General features: G+C 36.0%; 6 protein-coding genes across 6 annotated transcripts; 3 read left to right on the top strand and 3 right to left on the bottom strand.

Annotated features, from left to right (window-relative positions):
- Window positions 1-261: 261 nt before the first annotated feature.
- EV154DRAFT_518557 (uncharacterized protein) lies at window positions 262-4,331 on the bottom strand. Its single transcript, XM_051602636.1, has 3 exons — window positions 3,916-4,331; window positions 3,782-3,853; window positions 262-3,724 (listed from the first exon to the last, which is right to left on the bottom strand). The coding sequence occupies exons 1-3, from the start codon at window positions 4,113-4,115 to the stop codon at window positions 343-345; spliced, it is 3,654 nt and encodes a 1,217-aa protein (XP_051454599.1). The 5' UTR covers window positions 4,116-4,331; the 3' UTR covers window positions 262-342.
- Window positions 4,332-5,545: 1,214 nt separating this feature from the next.
- Window positions 5,546-6,578, top strand: EV154DRAFT_518554 (uncharacterized protein). The gene is made up of 4 exons (XM_051602635.1): window positions 5,546-5,604; window positions 5,667-5,691; window positions 5,750-6,068; window positions 6,127-6,578. Exons 1-4 carry the CDS (start codon window positions 5,561-5,563, stop codon window positions 6,435-6,437), a joined length of 699 nt encoding a protein of 232 aa, XP_051454598.1. The 5' UTR covers window positions 5,546-5,560; the 3' UTR covers window positions 6,438-6,578.
- EV154DRAFT_518552 (uncharacterized protein) lies at window positions 6,578-9,045 on the bottom strand. Its single transcript, XM_051602634.1, has 8 exons — window positions 8,612-9,045; window positions 8,394-8,556; window positions 8,277-8,323; window positions 8,145-8,214; window positions 8,031-8,097; window positions 7,791-7,957; window positions 6,988-7,744; window positions 6,578-6,928 (listed from the first exon to the last, which is right to left on the bottom strand). Exons 1-8 carry the CDS (start codon window positions 8,851-8,853, stop codon window positions 6,591-6,593), a joined length of 1,851 nt encoding a protein of 616 aa, XP_051454597.1. The 5' UTR covers window positions 8,854-9,045; the 3' UTR covers window positions 6,578-6,590.
- A 1,005-nt stretch (window positions 9,046-10,050) lies between these two features.
- EV154DRAFT_554073 (uncharacterized protein) lies at window positions 10,051-11,171 on the top strand (the record flags this gene model as incomplete). Its single annotated transcript, XM_051605165.1, has 3 exons — window positions 10,051-10,313; window positions 10,499-10,512; window positions 10,613-11,171. 3 exons carry the CDS (start codon window positions 10,051-10,053, stop codon window positions 10,756-10,758), a joined length of 423 nt encoding a protein of 140 aa, XP_051454596.1. The 3' UTR covers window positions 10,759-11,171.
- Window positions 11,172-12,991: 1,820 nt separating this feature from the next.
- On the top strand, window positions 12,992-13,509 carry EV154DRAFT_484373 (Rrp15p-domain-containing protein; the record flags this gene model as incomplete). The annotated part of the gene is made up of 2 exons (XM_051598647.1): window positions 12,992-13,099; window positions 13,162-13,509. 2 exons carry the CDS (start codon window positions 12,992-12,994, stop codon window positions 13,507-13,509), a joined length of 456 nt encoding a protein of 151 aa, XP_051454595.1.
- A 1,145-nt stretch (window positions 13,510-14,654) lies between these two features.
- On the bottom strand, window positions 14,655-16,346 carry EV154DRAFT_539451 (uncharacterized protein; the record flags this gene model as incomplete). Its single annotated transcript, XM_051604344.1, has 6 exons — window positions 14,655-14,961; window positions 15,015-15,259; window positions 15,320-15,475; window positions 15,531-15,677; window positions 15,744-15,899; window positions 15,957-16,346. 6 exons carry the CDS (start codon window positions 16,344-16,346, stop codon window positions 14,655-14,657), a joined length of 1,401 nt encoding a protein of 466 aa, XP_051454594.1.
- Between the last annotated feature and the right edge of the window lie 267 nt (window positions 16,347-16,613).

Genomic DNA, 16,613 nt, shown 5'->3' with positions numbered 1-16,613 from the left:
TAAAAGAAAATCGCTCCCATAAATGCTTATGTAAACTACACAACCAGTTGAAAACTTTAAATATTTCTTAAATTCTGCACCAAAAAGTAAATTCCCGTGTCAGAATTTTTTTTTAAAAAAATAAAACTTTGCGATTGGGCGAAAAAACAAAATACGTGATTGAAGGCCAGATGTTATGAAATAAACAACTGAATGAAGGTTTTGTGCACCTTGAAAACTACTTTAGCGTCTTTTATGGGGGTCAGGATAGCGATTCGTGCAGCTAAGCATTTTTATTGGATAACAAAATGGAAGAGACTTTTATTTTTTTTGAAAAAATGACATGTAAAAAAAACAAAATGATTAGTTTCTTTCATTTTCTAAAATTTTGAAATAACGATTAGTGTTATGGAGCCACCAGAAAGTACCGAACTTGCACTTGTTGATAAGAGAATACTTGACAGTGTCAATCTCAGTTTCCTGAGACATGTCAAGTAATTCCACCACAGTCAGTTTATACTTCAGCAAGTCCAAGATTTCTTCAGTTTTCTTGGTGAGGAGATTACCACCTTCGTCAGCTTGATAGACAGAAATGAGGCTACTATCATCGTGAATCACGAAGGCTGGCCTGGGAACAAGTTCATACACCTCAACAATAGCCTGATCGCCGCGAAGTTTTACCACCTTTCCAAGCAGACGACGCGCCCCACGAGAATCCAAGTCAACATCGAGAATAGCCGTCATGTTCAAAGCAATCTTCTTTCCAGCAATATATTCAGTACTGCCGAATTCCCGATTAGCAGAATAGTACATGTCCTCACTGTACCTATCGAACCACGCTTTGACCAGACTACCACGAGTTTTCATACCGTTATCCCAAACAAGACCCATCGCAATACTTCTCAGCATTACCTCACGACCGTTAATAAGAGCCAAATCACGAGAAGGGTTTTGTTTGTTGGTCTTCATGACAATTGCCCTAATGTGTTTGTTGAATTGCTCGTTCTTTTCAGTTGCGAGAAGCACAGGAGAAGCAAATCGAAGACAATCCTCTACCAAATGGACTATCAAATGAGTCTTTAAACGATTACACAATGGACCACCAGTTTTGGCGTATGGAATCGTAGCACCATTAGATTGTTCACCAGAAAGACCATAGATCTCTTCAGAAGTAGTTTGACTGGGCACTGATGCAGTTGTCGTTGCTGTTGCTGGCTCTCCACGAGTACGTCGGTTACTGGGAACAACGGTACGATCAAGGTTATCCAGAGCAATAACAGTATCATCAACGGATTGACGCAATAAATCGAGATAGGCAGAAAAGTTGGTATGTATTTCACAGTTATAACACAATGAGCAAAGCTCACCAAGCTTGTCAAAAGTACTAATAACGTTATCCATTCGGTGGAATTGATCATTACGAAGGTTGAGGAAATCAATGTGGCCACGAGCAACTCTGAGAACAATTGGGAGCATCTGAATCATAAGTTTGAAGTCTCTTCCAAGAAAGCTTTTGTATCCTTTGAGATGCGTCGACAAATTGGTAAAAGCCTTAGACCCATACTTTGCACACAAAATACTAATGCGATCAACCTGCTTCTTGTTGAAAAAGCAATCAGCAGCTTTGTTGAACGTGTATTTGATTAAACCGAGACATAGGCCATGCAGAATTTCTACCGGTGTATCCTTGCTAGGATCCCAAGAAGACAACGTCAAAAGCCTTTTGCCAGCAGTTTCCTTGAAGCCGAGGTCCATCAAGTTTTCGACCATGATATAATCACCCTGTCTGTTACGAACACGTATCGAGAAATCAGTACTATCCGAGTCATCGCTTGGAAATAAACTCATCCAGTGACCTTTTTCTCTTGGAACTGACATGTGTTCTTCGGCCGTGGTAATTCTATTAGGATCAAAAGCATCAGCATGTCGACACCAGAAGCATTTTCTACACGGATAAGTAGCTGTTGAAGCTTTCAAACAAGAAACCTCGGCATGACGAGGATTGTCAGCCTTGATAAACAAAAGAGGAGCAACAACAAAGACTTCTTCCTTGAGAATAGCATCAAACATCGGCAGACCAGTTTCCAGTTTCTTTAAATCGGGGACAAGGGAAGGCAACTGTTCCATAGCAGTATGGCGATTTGATCCACATATAAAAAATTGATTCAAATAATGATTGGCAACACTAAGAGGAACAGCGGCAGGATTCATCGACCACGAATCGAAACAATTCCATTTTGATGTGGAATTACCACTGGTATCATCAGAGAAAAGGTTGTACGGAATTACTCTAACGACCTGGTAGTTTGGCGAATTGGGATTTATGCTTCTTATACGTGATCTAATGGGCAGTGGACGCTTGTACTTATTACCAGTATCAATCATGTCATGATGAGCGCGAATCAATCGAGTATTAGCAACAACATCTCTAGAACAAAGATAATCGTCACCATTTATTTGTTGTAAGCTAGTAAATGCATCGAAGGATTCATGTTCGGCACGAAAGACATTATTGATGTCAAGGTCGGTTATGGGACAGTGGAGAAGGATGTCGTATAAACAGCACATTTCAAGATTATTATCGGATTTAATTGGATACAAATCAACGTTCACAACTTTTGATATTTGGAATATCTTGGCCACTTTAAAATAATGGCGATCACGAAGAGGAATATTGCTCTCAGACAGCAAAGAGACTTTATCCGATACCCAGAGTTGAAGATTTGGACCAGTAATTATCATAGGATGCTCAAACAATCTATCACAATTCCACTTTTCACCTTGACTTAGCTTGATTCGTTGGTTAGGTGTTCGATCAGGAAGATCTGACAGGAAACCAGACATACAGGGATTACCTACGAGAAGTCGCAAGTGTTCAGATACATCATTAAGAAACAAGTCAGGCTTTGATGCGACAACAACAGGAACAGCGGGTGCAGAAGCAGTTGTATTTGTTGTTGCAGCAGGATCAGTGGCAGGAGCAGAGGTATTGGCAGAAGCAGAGGTAGAGGCAGGAGCAGAGGTAGAGGCGGGAGCAGAGGTAGAGGCAGGAGCAGGAGCAGAGGCGTCAGCTGCTGTAGCAGTACCAGATGTGCTAGTTGATGTGGCAGGTTCAGTAGGTTCGACAAGAAGTCCGCCGTTATCATCTTTCGCACAATGGGGAGCATGAGGAAAACAAGGTATACAACTTTTCTTGGATTTGTGAAATCTGGAAACGCTGTGGGGAGTGGGATAACCACGGAAATCATAAATAACATCAGAAGGATCCAAAGCTAGTTGAGCTCTGTACTCTTTGATTGCAATTTCAGCCATATATTTACCAAAATCAAGAACTGATTTGATTTGGACTTCTGAATACTTAAAGCTACCAGACTTGAAGAAAAGAAGGGCATGCATTATGTATTCATTTTTGAAAGGATATGCTGGATTGTCGTTGACATCACCACTCAAATCAAGATATTCATCATTACCATCATCACCACCATCACCACCATCACCATTAGAGCCGTTGTTGACGTCGTTAACAGGAACGGGAGGTTCATTAGATTCGCTATCATCATCAGATTCCCCTCCGTTGTTAAAATCATTGTTGAAATGGTCAAAGGCATTACCACCATCGAATTCTTCTTCACCATCATCACGCCCATCATCATCACCGTCACCATCATAATCATCATATTGATTTTCATCAAATTCATTTGCAGGTTCAGACAATGGTTCGGCAGTGCGTTCAGGTTGGATTGGTCTAATGTATATTGATGTAAGTAATTTGAATATATTTAACAGCCTTAAATAACTTTACCTTTCAATGGACTCCATATCAGAACTACGAGATTCGCTTAGCGGGATAGTAGGTTGTTCGTCAGAGGTATTCCTAAAAATAATAATGATAAGTACAAACTGACTATTTTTAAATTGATGAAGACGCTCACTTACTGTTGTTGGATGTCATTGGCAGGTAGTGATCCTTGATTGGACTGAATCGCCTCCAGAAGTTCTAAGTGGTGTCCTGATCGTTGATGCACTTTAAAAGAGTGTCGATTAATTGTACTGTATTTACATAACACACACGTTTGCTCCTGAGGCGGTAAGGCAGGTTTTGCACGGAACTTATTTGTTCCAGGTGTTTTTTTCATAGTGTTTTAAAATTAAAGTAAGTTGTTTATAATAAAATAAAGAATTTTGATAAAGTGCACTCTGGGGATTGTGTTTGGTTTATATATCGTTCAGATCAAAAAATGTGTTTAATGCTTAGCTTATGCGGACATAAGCTGTCAATTTGATTGGTGCAATAATTTACAAACGTCATTGCGGAACGATATTTTGTCACGCAACCCAACTTTCTTAGGTCGCTTTTCTTTCTCTTACGTATTTTTTTTAACCGTGGCGTGTCTTCACAAACGCGTGATTATTGCTTGTAATATTATGATGCTTATGAACAATGGTATGTCATAGAACATCTGTCTTAACAATACTATCATAAGGCATTCTACTAATCCTTCTCTCACATTCAATTTAATCAAAGTCAAACGCGAAAAAGGTAGCTATTTCATGACTTATGCAATAATATAATCTTCTATCCCCTTTTACTTTCAAGATGTGTATCTATAAAGGTATACTTTGTTCTTTACTGTGCTTCCCTGTAATAATATATCATTAACAAACGCCTTTTTATTTTTTAGATGCTCTTTTCTCTTTGAAATACCGTAAGTAATATCTTGGTGATAATTTTACATCCTAAACTAATACATAACGCGTTTCATTTGTCAATAGATATATCGCGTAAAGCTTCATACAAGGTACTATAATTTTAACATTAATCATTATCCGTTTTACTAAACACATTATTCACTTTATAAATTAGCTCGTGATACTGCTTAAGCACGGATAAAATGTAAGTACAACATCTACCACAGACACTTGAATATCACATTAATACCTTTTTCCGTAGCTTCAGCTCAAACAGAATCAGTTTTGCGTGGGTTTTCTAGCTTGAATTCACTGTCTGCTATGCGTGTCATACGTGGCCTGTCTGGGCTACGTGGTCTGCCCTGTCTGTCAAGGCTGAATAGCCTGCCTGGTCGGCCTGCGTAGCCCCGAGGGGCAAACAGGCGCTTTTTGCCGGTTTCTGATTTTGTGGGCCAATTTTTTATATAAATAAATTTCGCTTTTTAAGGCAATTTTAAAAAAAAACTATTTTCGTATTTTGTATTTGTATTTTATTGTTTTGTTTGTACAGCAAGGAAACGTAAACAAAACCACAAAACCAAAAAGGAAACAATTTTCATATCTATTTTTACTTTTTTTTTTGGGAAAAAAATGGTCTTGAAATTTTAAAGTTTACACCTGGTTGTGTAGCAGCGTGTCCAATTATTTGTCATGTGTTTCAAATACATATGAATTGATGTTTTATGCAATGAAAATCATTTGCTCATGTAAAACCTTCCAGTGGGTTCCGGAACTTCGTATCCCGCCAATGGCGCTGGGTCGACGTCAGCAAAGGGAGTGGCTTATTTCTATTTCTACAGCTTTGAACTGCGCGTGTTCTTTTTTTCCTTCAACCAAAAACAATTTATACAAAATGGCTGAATATCTTGCTAGCATTTATGGTACCGAAAAGGACAAGTAAGTAATGTACTGTTTAAGGGTTACATCAATATATTAACCACTTTAATTTTATCAAATAGAGTAAATTGTTCGTTTTATTTCAAGGTAAATAGTAATATTGGCGCATTGCAATTTGTTTTTTTATTAACTTTTTTAATTATAGATTGGTGCCTGTCGTCACGGTGAACGTTGTTCAAGAAAACATGTCAAGCCTTCTTTCTCACAAACACTTTTAATCGCAAATATGTACAAAAACCCAGCACACGATCCTAATGTTCATTTAACTGAAAGTCAACTTCAAGATGACTTTGACTTGTTCTATGAAGATATATTCTGTGAACTTGCCAAGTTTGGTGAGGTTGAAGAAATGGTTGTTTGCGATAATGTAGGTGATCATTTAGTTGGCAATGTGTATTGTCAGTATCGTTTAGAAGAGTCTGCCGGTAACGCAGTCGCTAATTTGAATAATCGTTTTTACGCAGGTAATTACACTTAACTGAATACGATTTTCTATAGCAGTACTAAATTATTTATTATTAGGACGCCCTTTATACGCAGAGCTATCACCAGTAACTGATTTTAGGGAAGCCTGTTGTAGACAGCATGAAATATCAGAATGTAATCGTGGAGGTTTCTGTAACTTTATGCATTTAAAACACCCCTCCCGCGCATTACGACGAGAGTTATATGAGGGGCAGAGATTAGATATCAGGGAGAAGCGTAGGGAAGAAATGCGTCGCGAAGAAGAAGAAAGAAGACCTAGAGATAGAGAATATCAACATGATAGAGCTGATTTCAAGAGCCCAATTGAATGTGCTGAAAGAAATCAAGAATTTAAACAAGAATACTAAAATTGAAATACCACAGAAACTTTAAGGAAAAAAAAAGAAAAAGAAAAGGTTATATTTTGCAGGTTTTTCATCTGTTTGTGTTTTTTTTGTAGTTTAAAGAAGATATAATAATAATAAAAAAAGTAAAATATATATAATACATGAGACTATAGTTTATTTACTGGATGATTCTATACTGCTAATAGAGGGTAAATACTCCTTGCTCGAATCATCTTGAGGACGATTCTCCTTGTCAATATTATTGTTATGCTCATCATCTTCATTGCCTGATGATTCTTCAGTATTTGAAGCTCGACTAAATGATGTTGGTCGTGAGCTAGATGCTTCATCATTCTCAGGGAGAGTAAGTACTTTCGGAAGTCTTCCTAATATATTGGATTTTCTACTTGTCACTTGTACAATCTTGAAAAACTGTTTCTCATTAAAATATTTAAGCACCTCCCAGGTTGGGTTTAAAAAGGATAGCTTTCTTTCAAAAAATGAAAGTCGCTCTATTAAAGTAGCACGGGTTATTTGGGGATCGCTACTTCTGCTCAATAGTTTTACTTACTTTTTCCGATACCACCTTGAGATCCAATGCCGTGTAATGTTTTACTTGGAGGAGGTAGTAATCCTTTAGTACCTTGGGGTATAGGTTCCTTCCCTTTTTCCAAGCGGCATATATTTCTAGCGATGCAGACACCAGCAATTGTAGCGGCATAAGCAGTTTTTTCTTCTAAAACGTTAGTCACATCACCACCTGCAAATATATGTTTGTACTTCCAGTGCTCAATTTGAAGCGTGGACTGCACTCTTACTGCTCCGTTGACATCGAGGCAAGTATCCAGAGATGGATCGTTTGTACTATCCAAGATAAAACCTGTGTTCAGCTTAACACCTGTAGCCATTAACACTAAATAGTCTTTACTAGAATAAGTGTTGCCGCTAGAACCATAATAAGTATCAGAGAGTGAATTGGCAGATGTTATTTTTTCATTCAATATAATTTCAACCCCTAATCCTTCAAGAAACTCTTCTGCCTTTTTGCGTTGTTTTGCATCGCTACGATAAATAATACTGGGCCGACTTTCGACAAGCACGATTTGTTTATGCTTTAAATATGGGTGATCAAGTTGCTTTTGACTAATTTCTGCAGCAAGTTCACAGCCAACTAAACCAGCCCCAATGATGAGAATGCGGTCAGCTTTGGCTATATCAGCCGCCATTTTATTTAATCCAGCGGTTCTATAAAGCGATGAAGAATCACTAGATTTTAATTGGCATGAGTATGAGGAGCCAGTACCAATAACTAAATAATCAAAGTAAATCTATTCTTCATCAGTCAGCTGTAATACATGTCCGATCATGACTTACCTTCTCGCCATTTACGATGACACACTTTGCGTCTTCACATATGTCTTTAGCATACCCCAGAATCACTCTGCCGTTATGAATATAACTTTTGTGAGGGAACCTTAAAGAAGATACCTTGTCTGGGTTTACAAGTTTTGTTACAATGCGCGGTGTATATTCAAAGGAATCTAGGATTGAGTTTGATAATTTTATGAGGAGACTTTTTTTTTTTTTTACAATTGCTTTTTTGTTTTGTTTTACCTTTTGTATCAATCAAAGTAACATGGAATAATGACATGGGATCTAAAGCGGATGCCACAGCAAACCCCTAATAATGTGTCAGTGTTTATTTCATGTGTAATAATTGTTACATACAGTAAATCCACCGCCAATGATGACGACTCGTTTTCGGAATTCATTAACTGGTTCAGTATTCAGCTGTTTGCTAAAAACATAACATGATGTTAGGAAAAAGCTATTTTTAATTGCATTAGATAAATATTGTACCTGACAGTTGACAGTGGAGTTCGAAGAAATTCCGTTAATTTATCTCTCTACAAATGATATAGTGAACATTTTATTGAGGATGTCACAAAGATAAAAAAAGGGAGGAAATGAACTCACGAGCATTAATAAAACTTCTTGCTCTGTTTCTTTTAGTAAATCTAGTGCTTCATCCCGGGTGATGACAGATCCCTTAAAAGATTTCAATTTTCCTTTTATTTCTGCCTGGCTATTGATATTCAATTCAAGAGGTGCATCCGTAACAACAAACGTTTCGTAAATTCTAAACATAAAATGTTGGCAAAATCAAATGGAATGCCAGGACATGTGATTATTACCTATTAAAAATGGCTTCAACATCCTCTGCCGACCCAGGCTCGTGTCGGAGCTGATTCATTGCCTCTATAAACAATAGATTTTCCTGTGACCAAGTTTGCGTTAAATAATTTTCGAAACCTGACAATAGCATTGGGTCTTCTAACACATCAGTAAGGCTAAACTCAGGTCTATCCTCAAGCATTTGTTTTAAACTGATCGATTGACGTTGAGAATCTTTTTTAGGATTAGACTTGCTGAACATTTTTAAATAAAAATAAAATATAAAAAATTGCAAAAGAGGTAAAAAAAGGATATATTAAGGGTAAAGAGTTTAAATATATCAGAAGTTATGAAACACATTTAAACTTCAGTATCGGAAATCAATCTTCTTTTGCTGGGAAAAGGTCCGCACTCTTTGATTCGATGCTTTTATCTCGTTTCATCGAACTAATCGAATTGAATTGGGTGCATACTTAAAATACAACCAATCAGAATCGTATTTTGTTTATTTAACAAGTTTTTCTTAGCTGATAAAAATAATAGAGGTACACGTTGTAAGATCTAGTGTTCTGGTGTGACAGCGAATCACGGAATACAGACCCATTACACTTCCACTCTAAATTTCTCACTTCAATAAGTAGTAGGTTATGTACTTCATTTTATTCGTTATCATTTAAGGTTTACCTCTAAGAATTGATCATTCGGTCTTTAAAATTACTCTACTTTTATGTACCAACAACCTGGATTACAACCTACCGCGTAGTGGTCACTTAAATATCACATATAACAGCCGGCTTCAAATACAATATTTTAGATACATGTTACAAGGAGGAGGAGGAGGGGGGAGGATTGAAATATACCTAAATGACTTAACGTGGTGTTATATCTAATCAGCTACTTCCGACAGAACCATATTTATCGCGGTAAAGGTTGGATGTCTACCTTGGGTGTGTCAATAAAAAAAAGATACTCAAAGCATATTTTTTGGATGCATTGATATTTCATGTGAAAAAATATATACTATAAATACTCTTCATATATAAATTTCGTACTGCTAAGCGGTCTTGTTCTGTACTCGTTGCGAAGATAAGATAGTTAAAATTGCTATGAGTATACATATAACAAATTTATATCAAGTACCTTGCTTATTCAGTTCATCTATTTTATAGCTGTCAATCTATAAATTTTGCTTCTTTTTTTTATCTCTTTGTATATAACCCCAGTTGTTTCAATGATATTCCCTTTGAATATGTGAAGCTCTCTGTCTCTTCTTGTTATCATCAGAGACGACCGAATGCATTGATGCAAATGCTTTTAATAAGGAAATTCATTGCCATTCCCAAATACGTTTTTCCGTAATTAATGCCTGCATAATATTAACTTCTTTTGCACTGCATGTTTTATTTGAAGGATAGCTGCAGAGATTTGTGGTTGATAATAATGTGATTTCAGCGTAGGTATGGCTGCAAACATATCGAAGAATTTCTATTCGGTTCAACTGAAGTGTACAGTGGCTGCGGGATATAATGGGCATTTTATTATATACATTATTCGTTTCAAGAGAGATTTACCGAACTGGGGAGAAAATGAGAAAAATCCGGTTGTGATGGGTGTCAAATACATTTTTATTTTATTTTATTTTAATGCAATGCATTCTGCTTATGGCGTCAGTAACATTACCCAGATGAAATTTATCCAACCAAACAGGGGAATTTTGATGAGGTAATTCCCGCAATGTCATTCAAATATTTGTTTTTCTTTTTTGTCCTGTTATCCGAAAAGAGAGTTTTTGTATTGGTTTTTTTGGGGGTATAAAGCACTAGGCTTGGGTATACTTTATTTTTTTTATATATCTACATCTATATCTATATCTATGTCTATTTCTATATCTATATCTATTTCTAAAGCACCAGGCTTGATGGTATATACAGGCTTGAGGATATATACAGGCTTGAGGATATATACAGGCTTGAGGATATATACAGATTAGGTGTAATTTGCAGACTTGATATTATTTACAGGCTTGAGAGTATACAGGCTTGATAATATTTACATGCTTCATGGTATTTACAGGGTTATTATGTATGTACATTCAGCGGCAGGACTTAAGGATTTAGTGGTATATTGTGAGTGTAAAGGATATATCCTAAGTGGTAAGGGTATATAATAAAGTGGTAAGGGTATATAATAAAGTGGTGAGGGTATATGATTAAGTGGTAAGGGTATATAATTAAGTGAAAGGGGTATATAATTAAGTGTTAATGGTATATGATTAAGTGTAATGTAAAGGGTATACAGTTTGGAGGGTATTTTCTAGTATAAAAGGTATCACTTTTCTTGTATATTTCTATTTCCATGTCCATAAGATATCATTTTTCTTGTCTATATGTCTAAAGCACTAGTCTTGCGTATACGTTATGTTGGTGACAGGCTTGATGGTATTTACAGAGAGTATGTACATGTAGAGAAAATGTTTGATGACTTGAGGGTATGTTTTAGCACCAGTCTTGGGTATATGGGGGTATCTTCTATGACTACAGCACCAGGCTGAAATGCATGCCTCTATTGGGCATTATGAATCAAAAAAAAATTGATGAGGAGAAAAGAGAAACACAGCAACCTTGTTTTGCTTGATGATTAAATACATCAGCCGGATTATGTTATAAATTGGTTTGTACTACTTTTTTTTTTTTTTTTTTTTTTTTTTTTTTGGCGTAAAAAATAAATAAAAATATAATTTGATGAGCTTTCTCTGTGGCATGATCACATAATATAAGAAAGGGCTAAATAGGTGTATATAATTTCTTCATGTTATACCGTAAAACAGAACATTTCCTGTTGACTATAGTTTTGTCACAAAGTTTTTTCTCACTTTTTATTTTTGATAAACAAAAAAGTAGACTAAAATAGGGGGTAAAGATAAATTCAACTACAGCATAAACAAATGGGTTTTACTATCTATGTCAAAAGAAAGAAACCTATGGCTTTATCAAATATCATATATACACTGTTGTTCAATGTAGTGTTGTTTGCACAAAGAAGCATCTAAAGGATATGCATCAGGAGATCATGATGCTCAATAAACTCTGGTTCGAAGAACTCGTGAGACTTATGCATTCTCTTCTGAATTTAAAGAGATGTCAGTATGGAGCTTAGGGCCAGCTGCTTGCGCGTTTCAGTTTTTGTATGGAAGAAAGCATGGCAGTAACGAAAGTAACAAAAGCAACCCAGCGTAATTGTGTGTGATATAGCTTACTTTCAACGTTCCATTTGGACTTCACCCAAAAACTTCTGCGTGAGACCAAGGTCAAACAAGTACAAACACAAAAGAGTAACGACGAAATTATTAGAGGAGGTTTAAATTGGTCAATATACATTCATTTGTAACTATTACCTTGTTTTTAATTGTGTGTTCTTTCCAAGCCTTAACGGCAGCTATGTTACTCGATATTACACTGTGCTCTTTGTCCGTCACTAAGAAAAATATCATTGATTAAATAAGGGCAGTTCTAGGCGAAGTTGGTATTCTTTGCTTGATAGTTAGACCGGGTTAACTATTTTATATCCTACTTCTATAAGCAACTATGCAGATTATTTTGAATCGACTTAAGAATATTACAGTTCTCTTATTATAAGCGTTTAACTATACTGTTAATATGTTGTTGCAGTGATCTTATAAGTGGCTGAAAGAGCATCATGATAGCCAGTACTTCAGCTATCTTTAAGAGTATGGAAAATAATGTGGATAAGCTGTTTCTCTTGGGTTGGCAACATCAAGAACTATGTCACTGGATACATACAGCTCTTTAGTCATGCTGAGGGCTTATTAGGGTACTCGAGATGTCTTGATAGGAAAACTGAATTAGTTTTTTTAAATTAGCTGCCGTACTCTAAGGAAACTCAATAATGATAAAAAAACTATATATATGTATGCTATATCATCTATGTAACTCAGTTTGTCTATTCAAGGCAAAGGTTCTCCTCTACTGATTGTGCTATTTGTACATCAAGTCGTCAACTACATCTTCTGTGTGATGCGTTATGACTGCTTATTCTTTTAAGCCTCTACTTTGCCCTTTTCGGGTCCAAGACCAAATTTTTTTTTCTGTCAACTTTCTTCAGATTATATTTATACAATGGCTGCAAAGAAACAAGTTCAAAAGAAAGTAGTTAACAAAAAAGTTGTTACTAAAAAGGTGACCACCACAAAAAAGCCTGAAGAAAAGGTAGAGCAAGTTGTCGAAGAGGTAGTTGAAGAGATTGCGGAACCTATCGAAGAAACAGTCGAAGAAACTATTGAATCAGCTGAATCCGATAAAGATGAAGATATGGATGATAACGAGGATGCTGATGTAGAAAGCGAGGATGACGATGATGAAGATGACGATGATGAATTTGACATGGACGTCGATGAGGGTGTTAAACAGCCAAAGAAATTTAGTTCAGAAGCTTTCTCAGATGCCATGACAAAGATTTTGGGCAGTACATTGACTGGTTCAGATAGAAGAGTGAGTATTATAAAATTAATCGGTTAACGATCTTGTACTAAAAAACTAAAACCAAAAAAAAGCAACCCATTCTTGCAAGGTCTAAGGGTTTAGAACGTAAACTTGAAGATGAAAAGTTGGATTATAAAGCACGTAAGATTATGTCAGCCGAAAAGAAAGCATTAAAGGAAAAGGGCCGTGTCATTCCCGACTTCACCACTTTTGAATATGAAAAGAGATTGAGAAAGGTCGCAACACGAGGTGTTGTCAAACTATTCAATGCTATTCGTACACAACAAAAGGTCACCGAAGTGGCTGTTCAGAATGCTTCGGAAACACGTAAAACCTTGGCTTCGATAGAAAAGGCAAAGAATGTCTCAACAATGTCCAAATCAAGCTTTTTAGATCTCTTAAAAACTGGACAAAAATAATCTGTAAAAATTTACCCCCCATTGACCTTCAAAGTAATCACTCTCATTCAATTTTTTTTTTAAATTAAACATAAACGCAAAAACATTAAAAAACTGTATTTACAAATATACGCTATTCTGGGAAGAATCAATTAAAGTTTAGGCACTGTTTGCATTTTTAAACAATAAACCGTAAAAAGTAATCCGGAAAGAAATGAAGTCAGGTTTTCGGATAAAATTAAATATGCACTTTCTAGGCATATACCTGTAGTCGTCTTAATCTGTACATCTTTGTCATGGCGATGGTAGATAACAACAATTATGAATTATTCCATTCAAGCGGTTTGGGTATTAATATCACTTTTTTCGTTGCTTCATGTCTGTCTGCCAAATTGTACTACATGTTTCACAGATAAGTGTGTTTGAGCCTTTGACCTATTTTTGCATGAACTGGAAATTTCGCATATTTGAAAGATCACTAGAACCTTCTTATTCTTCAAACGCCTTCGGATGATCCTGGAGGCACCACGGCGAAAAGCTTTCCAAAATATTTTGTTTCCAAATACAATAGATGACTTGTTTTCAACCGGATTACTAGCACAGATTTACATATTACAGTTATTATCAGGTGTTGTAGCTTATAGGATAATCCTGTTCTCTAAAAACTTAAAAGAAGCGATTATAAGTAGAGTCTCTCCAAAACGTAATGGCTATACATTGTTTTATTGCACGAAGGGGCATAGAACGTATCTTCTGTAAGTCCTTAATTTTAACCATAAGGAAAAAAATTATTCATGCTAAGATATTCTGATGTCCTGAATAAAGCTCAACAGACACAGAGTTAGATACCAATATTATAGAAAATTGTATGTATCATCGTTATTAGTGGAGGATTCTGAAAACAGTTTATTAGCATTTGCAGGCACAAACCTCACATTAAGACTACCATATGCATATTCAAATCAAAAAATAAAAAAAAAGATGATTAGATAAAGTTAAATGAGTATTTATAAGTATATGTCAACTCAGTATGAGTGTAAGGAATAATGGTGGTGGTGGGAGTTTTTTTTGTTAATAGAAAGAAATTATAATATAAAAGATGTTGATGATAATGTAGAAGGGGTGATGTATAAATGTAAAAAGAAGTGACAATAAATGATCATGATTTAGTTTTTGAAAAAGTGTTTAGCACGACTCTTCACCTTGTATTCATGTGGAATGTCATCATTATGCTCCAGTACAGCGCATGCCATAAATTCCAAGAATCTTCTACCATACTGACTTGGTTTTACAGAAGAGATGGCGTTTTTGTCTTGAGTCAATGATTTGTAATAATGCTCTGACTTCTTTTTCATGTCGTAAGGAGTCAAGATATCAATAATTCCTAATGAATATAATACAGGCAATGGACTGTCCATTTCATCGGTACCTTGAAGGCCACCTTCATCTGCGTAAAATACACAGTTGCGACGTCTATTATTAAATATTTAGTATATGATCATAGGGGAATACTCCGATATACTAACTCTTGTGTGTTTCCCGGTAATTTAGAAGCATCTAATTTATCGAGGTTTGCTTCGGCGATAGCAGTACGAACGACTTGAGCTTTACTTGTTCTACGTTTCATCAAAGTATCTCTACGCTGAACTGATTTTGTGTTGGGTTGGAATGTTTGTAAAGTAGCATCACGGATGTTGTCTTTATTGCCACGCATCATGTCATGCACACCAATTAATAGACTATAATCCATAATATTAAGTTGCGCTAAAAGCTATAAAGGGACATTAGAATAGTCACAGGGGCAAAAAAAAAAAAAAAAAAAAAGACTTACGGTAACATCACGAACAAGCTGTGTAATAAACATTTTTCTTTTCTGAGGGCCAAGCTTAAGCTTACGTTCTCTTTTCTCCCAATTTAAGTCCTTCATGACAGCATGAGGATTTTTAAGAATTTCTTCTTCGGGTAAAAGTCTTCCCAATGTTGAACCCTAAAATTAAGTTCAGTATGTTGGTAACTAGTATTACAAAAAAATTAAACTGTACCTTTAAATCATAAGTCTCGTGTATATCTTTACTAGGGGGAAATACATTGCTCATAACAACGAAATGAATCTTTCTTCCGTGTGGCAGTTTAACTCGGTGTAAACCATAATATCTACATAAAAGGGTGCTAGTATTTTCGCTAATATGCTTTAAATATATCGATTAGTTGAAATTAAAACTCTCTCTCTTTTTTTTTTTACTGTATTTATGTACCTGATGATATTCCTTTAATATTTTTCTCATGAATTTGTGTTCGGTATAATGAATAGTTTTGATAATAAATCTGTAATCTTTTGAATAATAAAAGAAACTGCCGCTTTTACCAGGTGATCCTAATTCAGACAAGATGTATTTACTCGTTAAAGAAATCTAACGATATATGATTAGTGCACATGTTCATTTTATACAATTATAAAAATTTGTTACCAAATAGTCTGCTGGATCAACACCGAATTTCTCTCTTAAATGTCTAAAGACCCAAGGAGAATAATCCTTGAACTTGAAATCATATTTAGCCCCAGGAGTTAATTCGTCACCCATCACATCAAAGGCCAATTTATGGGCAGCAGTGAAATCTTCGTCTGTAAGAGGTCTGTCTAGTTTGGCAGTGACTCTGCTTACGGCAATACGGATACCGGTCAACATATTATACATTAGGACATAATTTTGATGTCCCTCAGCAATAGGTGTGCCTATAAGGACTCGATCTTGTGGGTCTGTTTCGTCTTTATTGGTGCCATCCATTAAACGAGACAAGCGTTTAAACGTCAGTCTTCTCTGGGATAGTTCTTTTTGAAACTCTTCAGAACGTTTCATCAAGTGCAACCTCTCTTTATCGGCCATTCTTTGTCTGGCTGATTTTAATGTATGTCCGGTTGTATGATGTCTACCCAAGGAAATAATACTGGGGTTTTCCGTTTGTGTCTGTTTATAACCTGAATCTTGACTATTCATGGAAGAGATTGTTGAATGTCGTTTCAAAACAGTGTGCTCAGCTTCAGTGTCGTCAGTGAGTTGAGAAGCCGGTGTTAGTGCAGGAGTGGGGATAAATATTTCTTGCTTCATGTAAGGTGTTGTATATGA

Source organism: Mucor mucedo (assembly GCF_025094135.1).
Source record: "Mucor mucedo strain NRRL 3635 chromosome Unknown EV154scaffold_90, whole genome shotgun sequence".
In the NCBI taxonomy this organism is placed as follows: Eukaryota; Fungi; Mucoromycota; class Mucoromycetes; order Mucorales; family Mucoraceae; genus Mucor; species Mucor mucedo.
Note: the sequence above shows the minus strand (reverse complement) of the source record. Positions and strands in the feature narration are given on the sequence as shown.

What these genes read in the sequence shown, in the direction of transcription:
- EV154DRAFT_518554 (XM_051602635.1), top strand. Translation starts at nt 5,561, where the DNA reads ATGGCTGAATATCTTGCTAGCATTTATGGTACCGAAAAGGACAA. An exon ending in TATGGTACCGAAAAGGACAA is followed by an intron (nt 5,605 to 5,666) that starts GTAAGTAATGTA and finishes TTTATCAAATAG; the next exon opens with AGTAAATTGTTCGTTTTATT. An exon ending in GAATAATCGTTTTTACGCAG is followed by an intron (nt 6,069 to 6,126) that starts GTAATTACACTT and finishes ATTTATTATTAG; the next exon opens with GACGCCCTTTATACGCAGAG.
- EV154DRAFT_518557 (XM_051602636.1), bottom strand. Translation starts at nt 4,115, where the DNA reads ATGAAAAAAACACCTGGAACAAATAAGTTCCGTGCAAAACCTGCCTTA. An exon ending in GCCAATGACATCCAACAACA is followed by an intron (nt 3,854 to 3,915) that starts GTAAGTGAGCGT and finishes TATTATTTTTAG; the next exon opens with GAATACCTCTGACGAACAAC. An exon ending in GATATGGAGTCCATTGAAAG is followed by an intron (nt 3,725 to 3,781) that starts GTAAAGTTATTT and finishes AATATACATTAG; the next exon opens with ACCAATCCAACCTGAACGCA.
- EV154DRAFT_518552 (XM_051602634.1), bottom strand. Translation starts at nt 8,853, where the DNA reads ATGTTCAGCAAGTCTAATCCTAAAAAAGATTCTCAACGTCAATCGATC. An exon ending in TACTTTGATTGATACAAAAG is followed by an intron (nt 7,958 to 8,030) that starts GTAAAACAAAAC and finishes ACTCAATCCTAG; the next exon opens with ATTCCTTTGAATATACACCG. An exon ending in TCAAGGTGGTATCGGAAAAA is followed by an intron (nt 6,929 to 6,987) that starts GTAAGTAAAACT and finishes CTACTTTAATAG; the next exon opens with AGCGACTTTCATTTTTTGAA.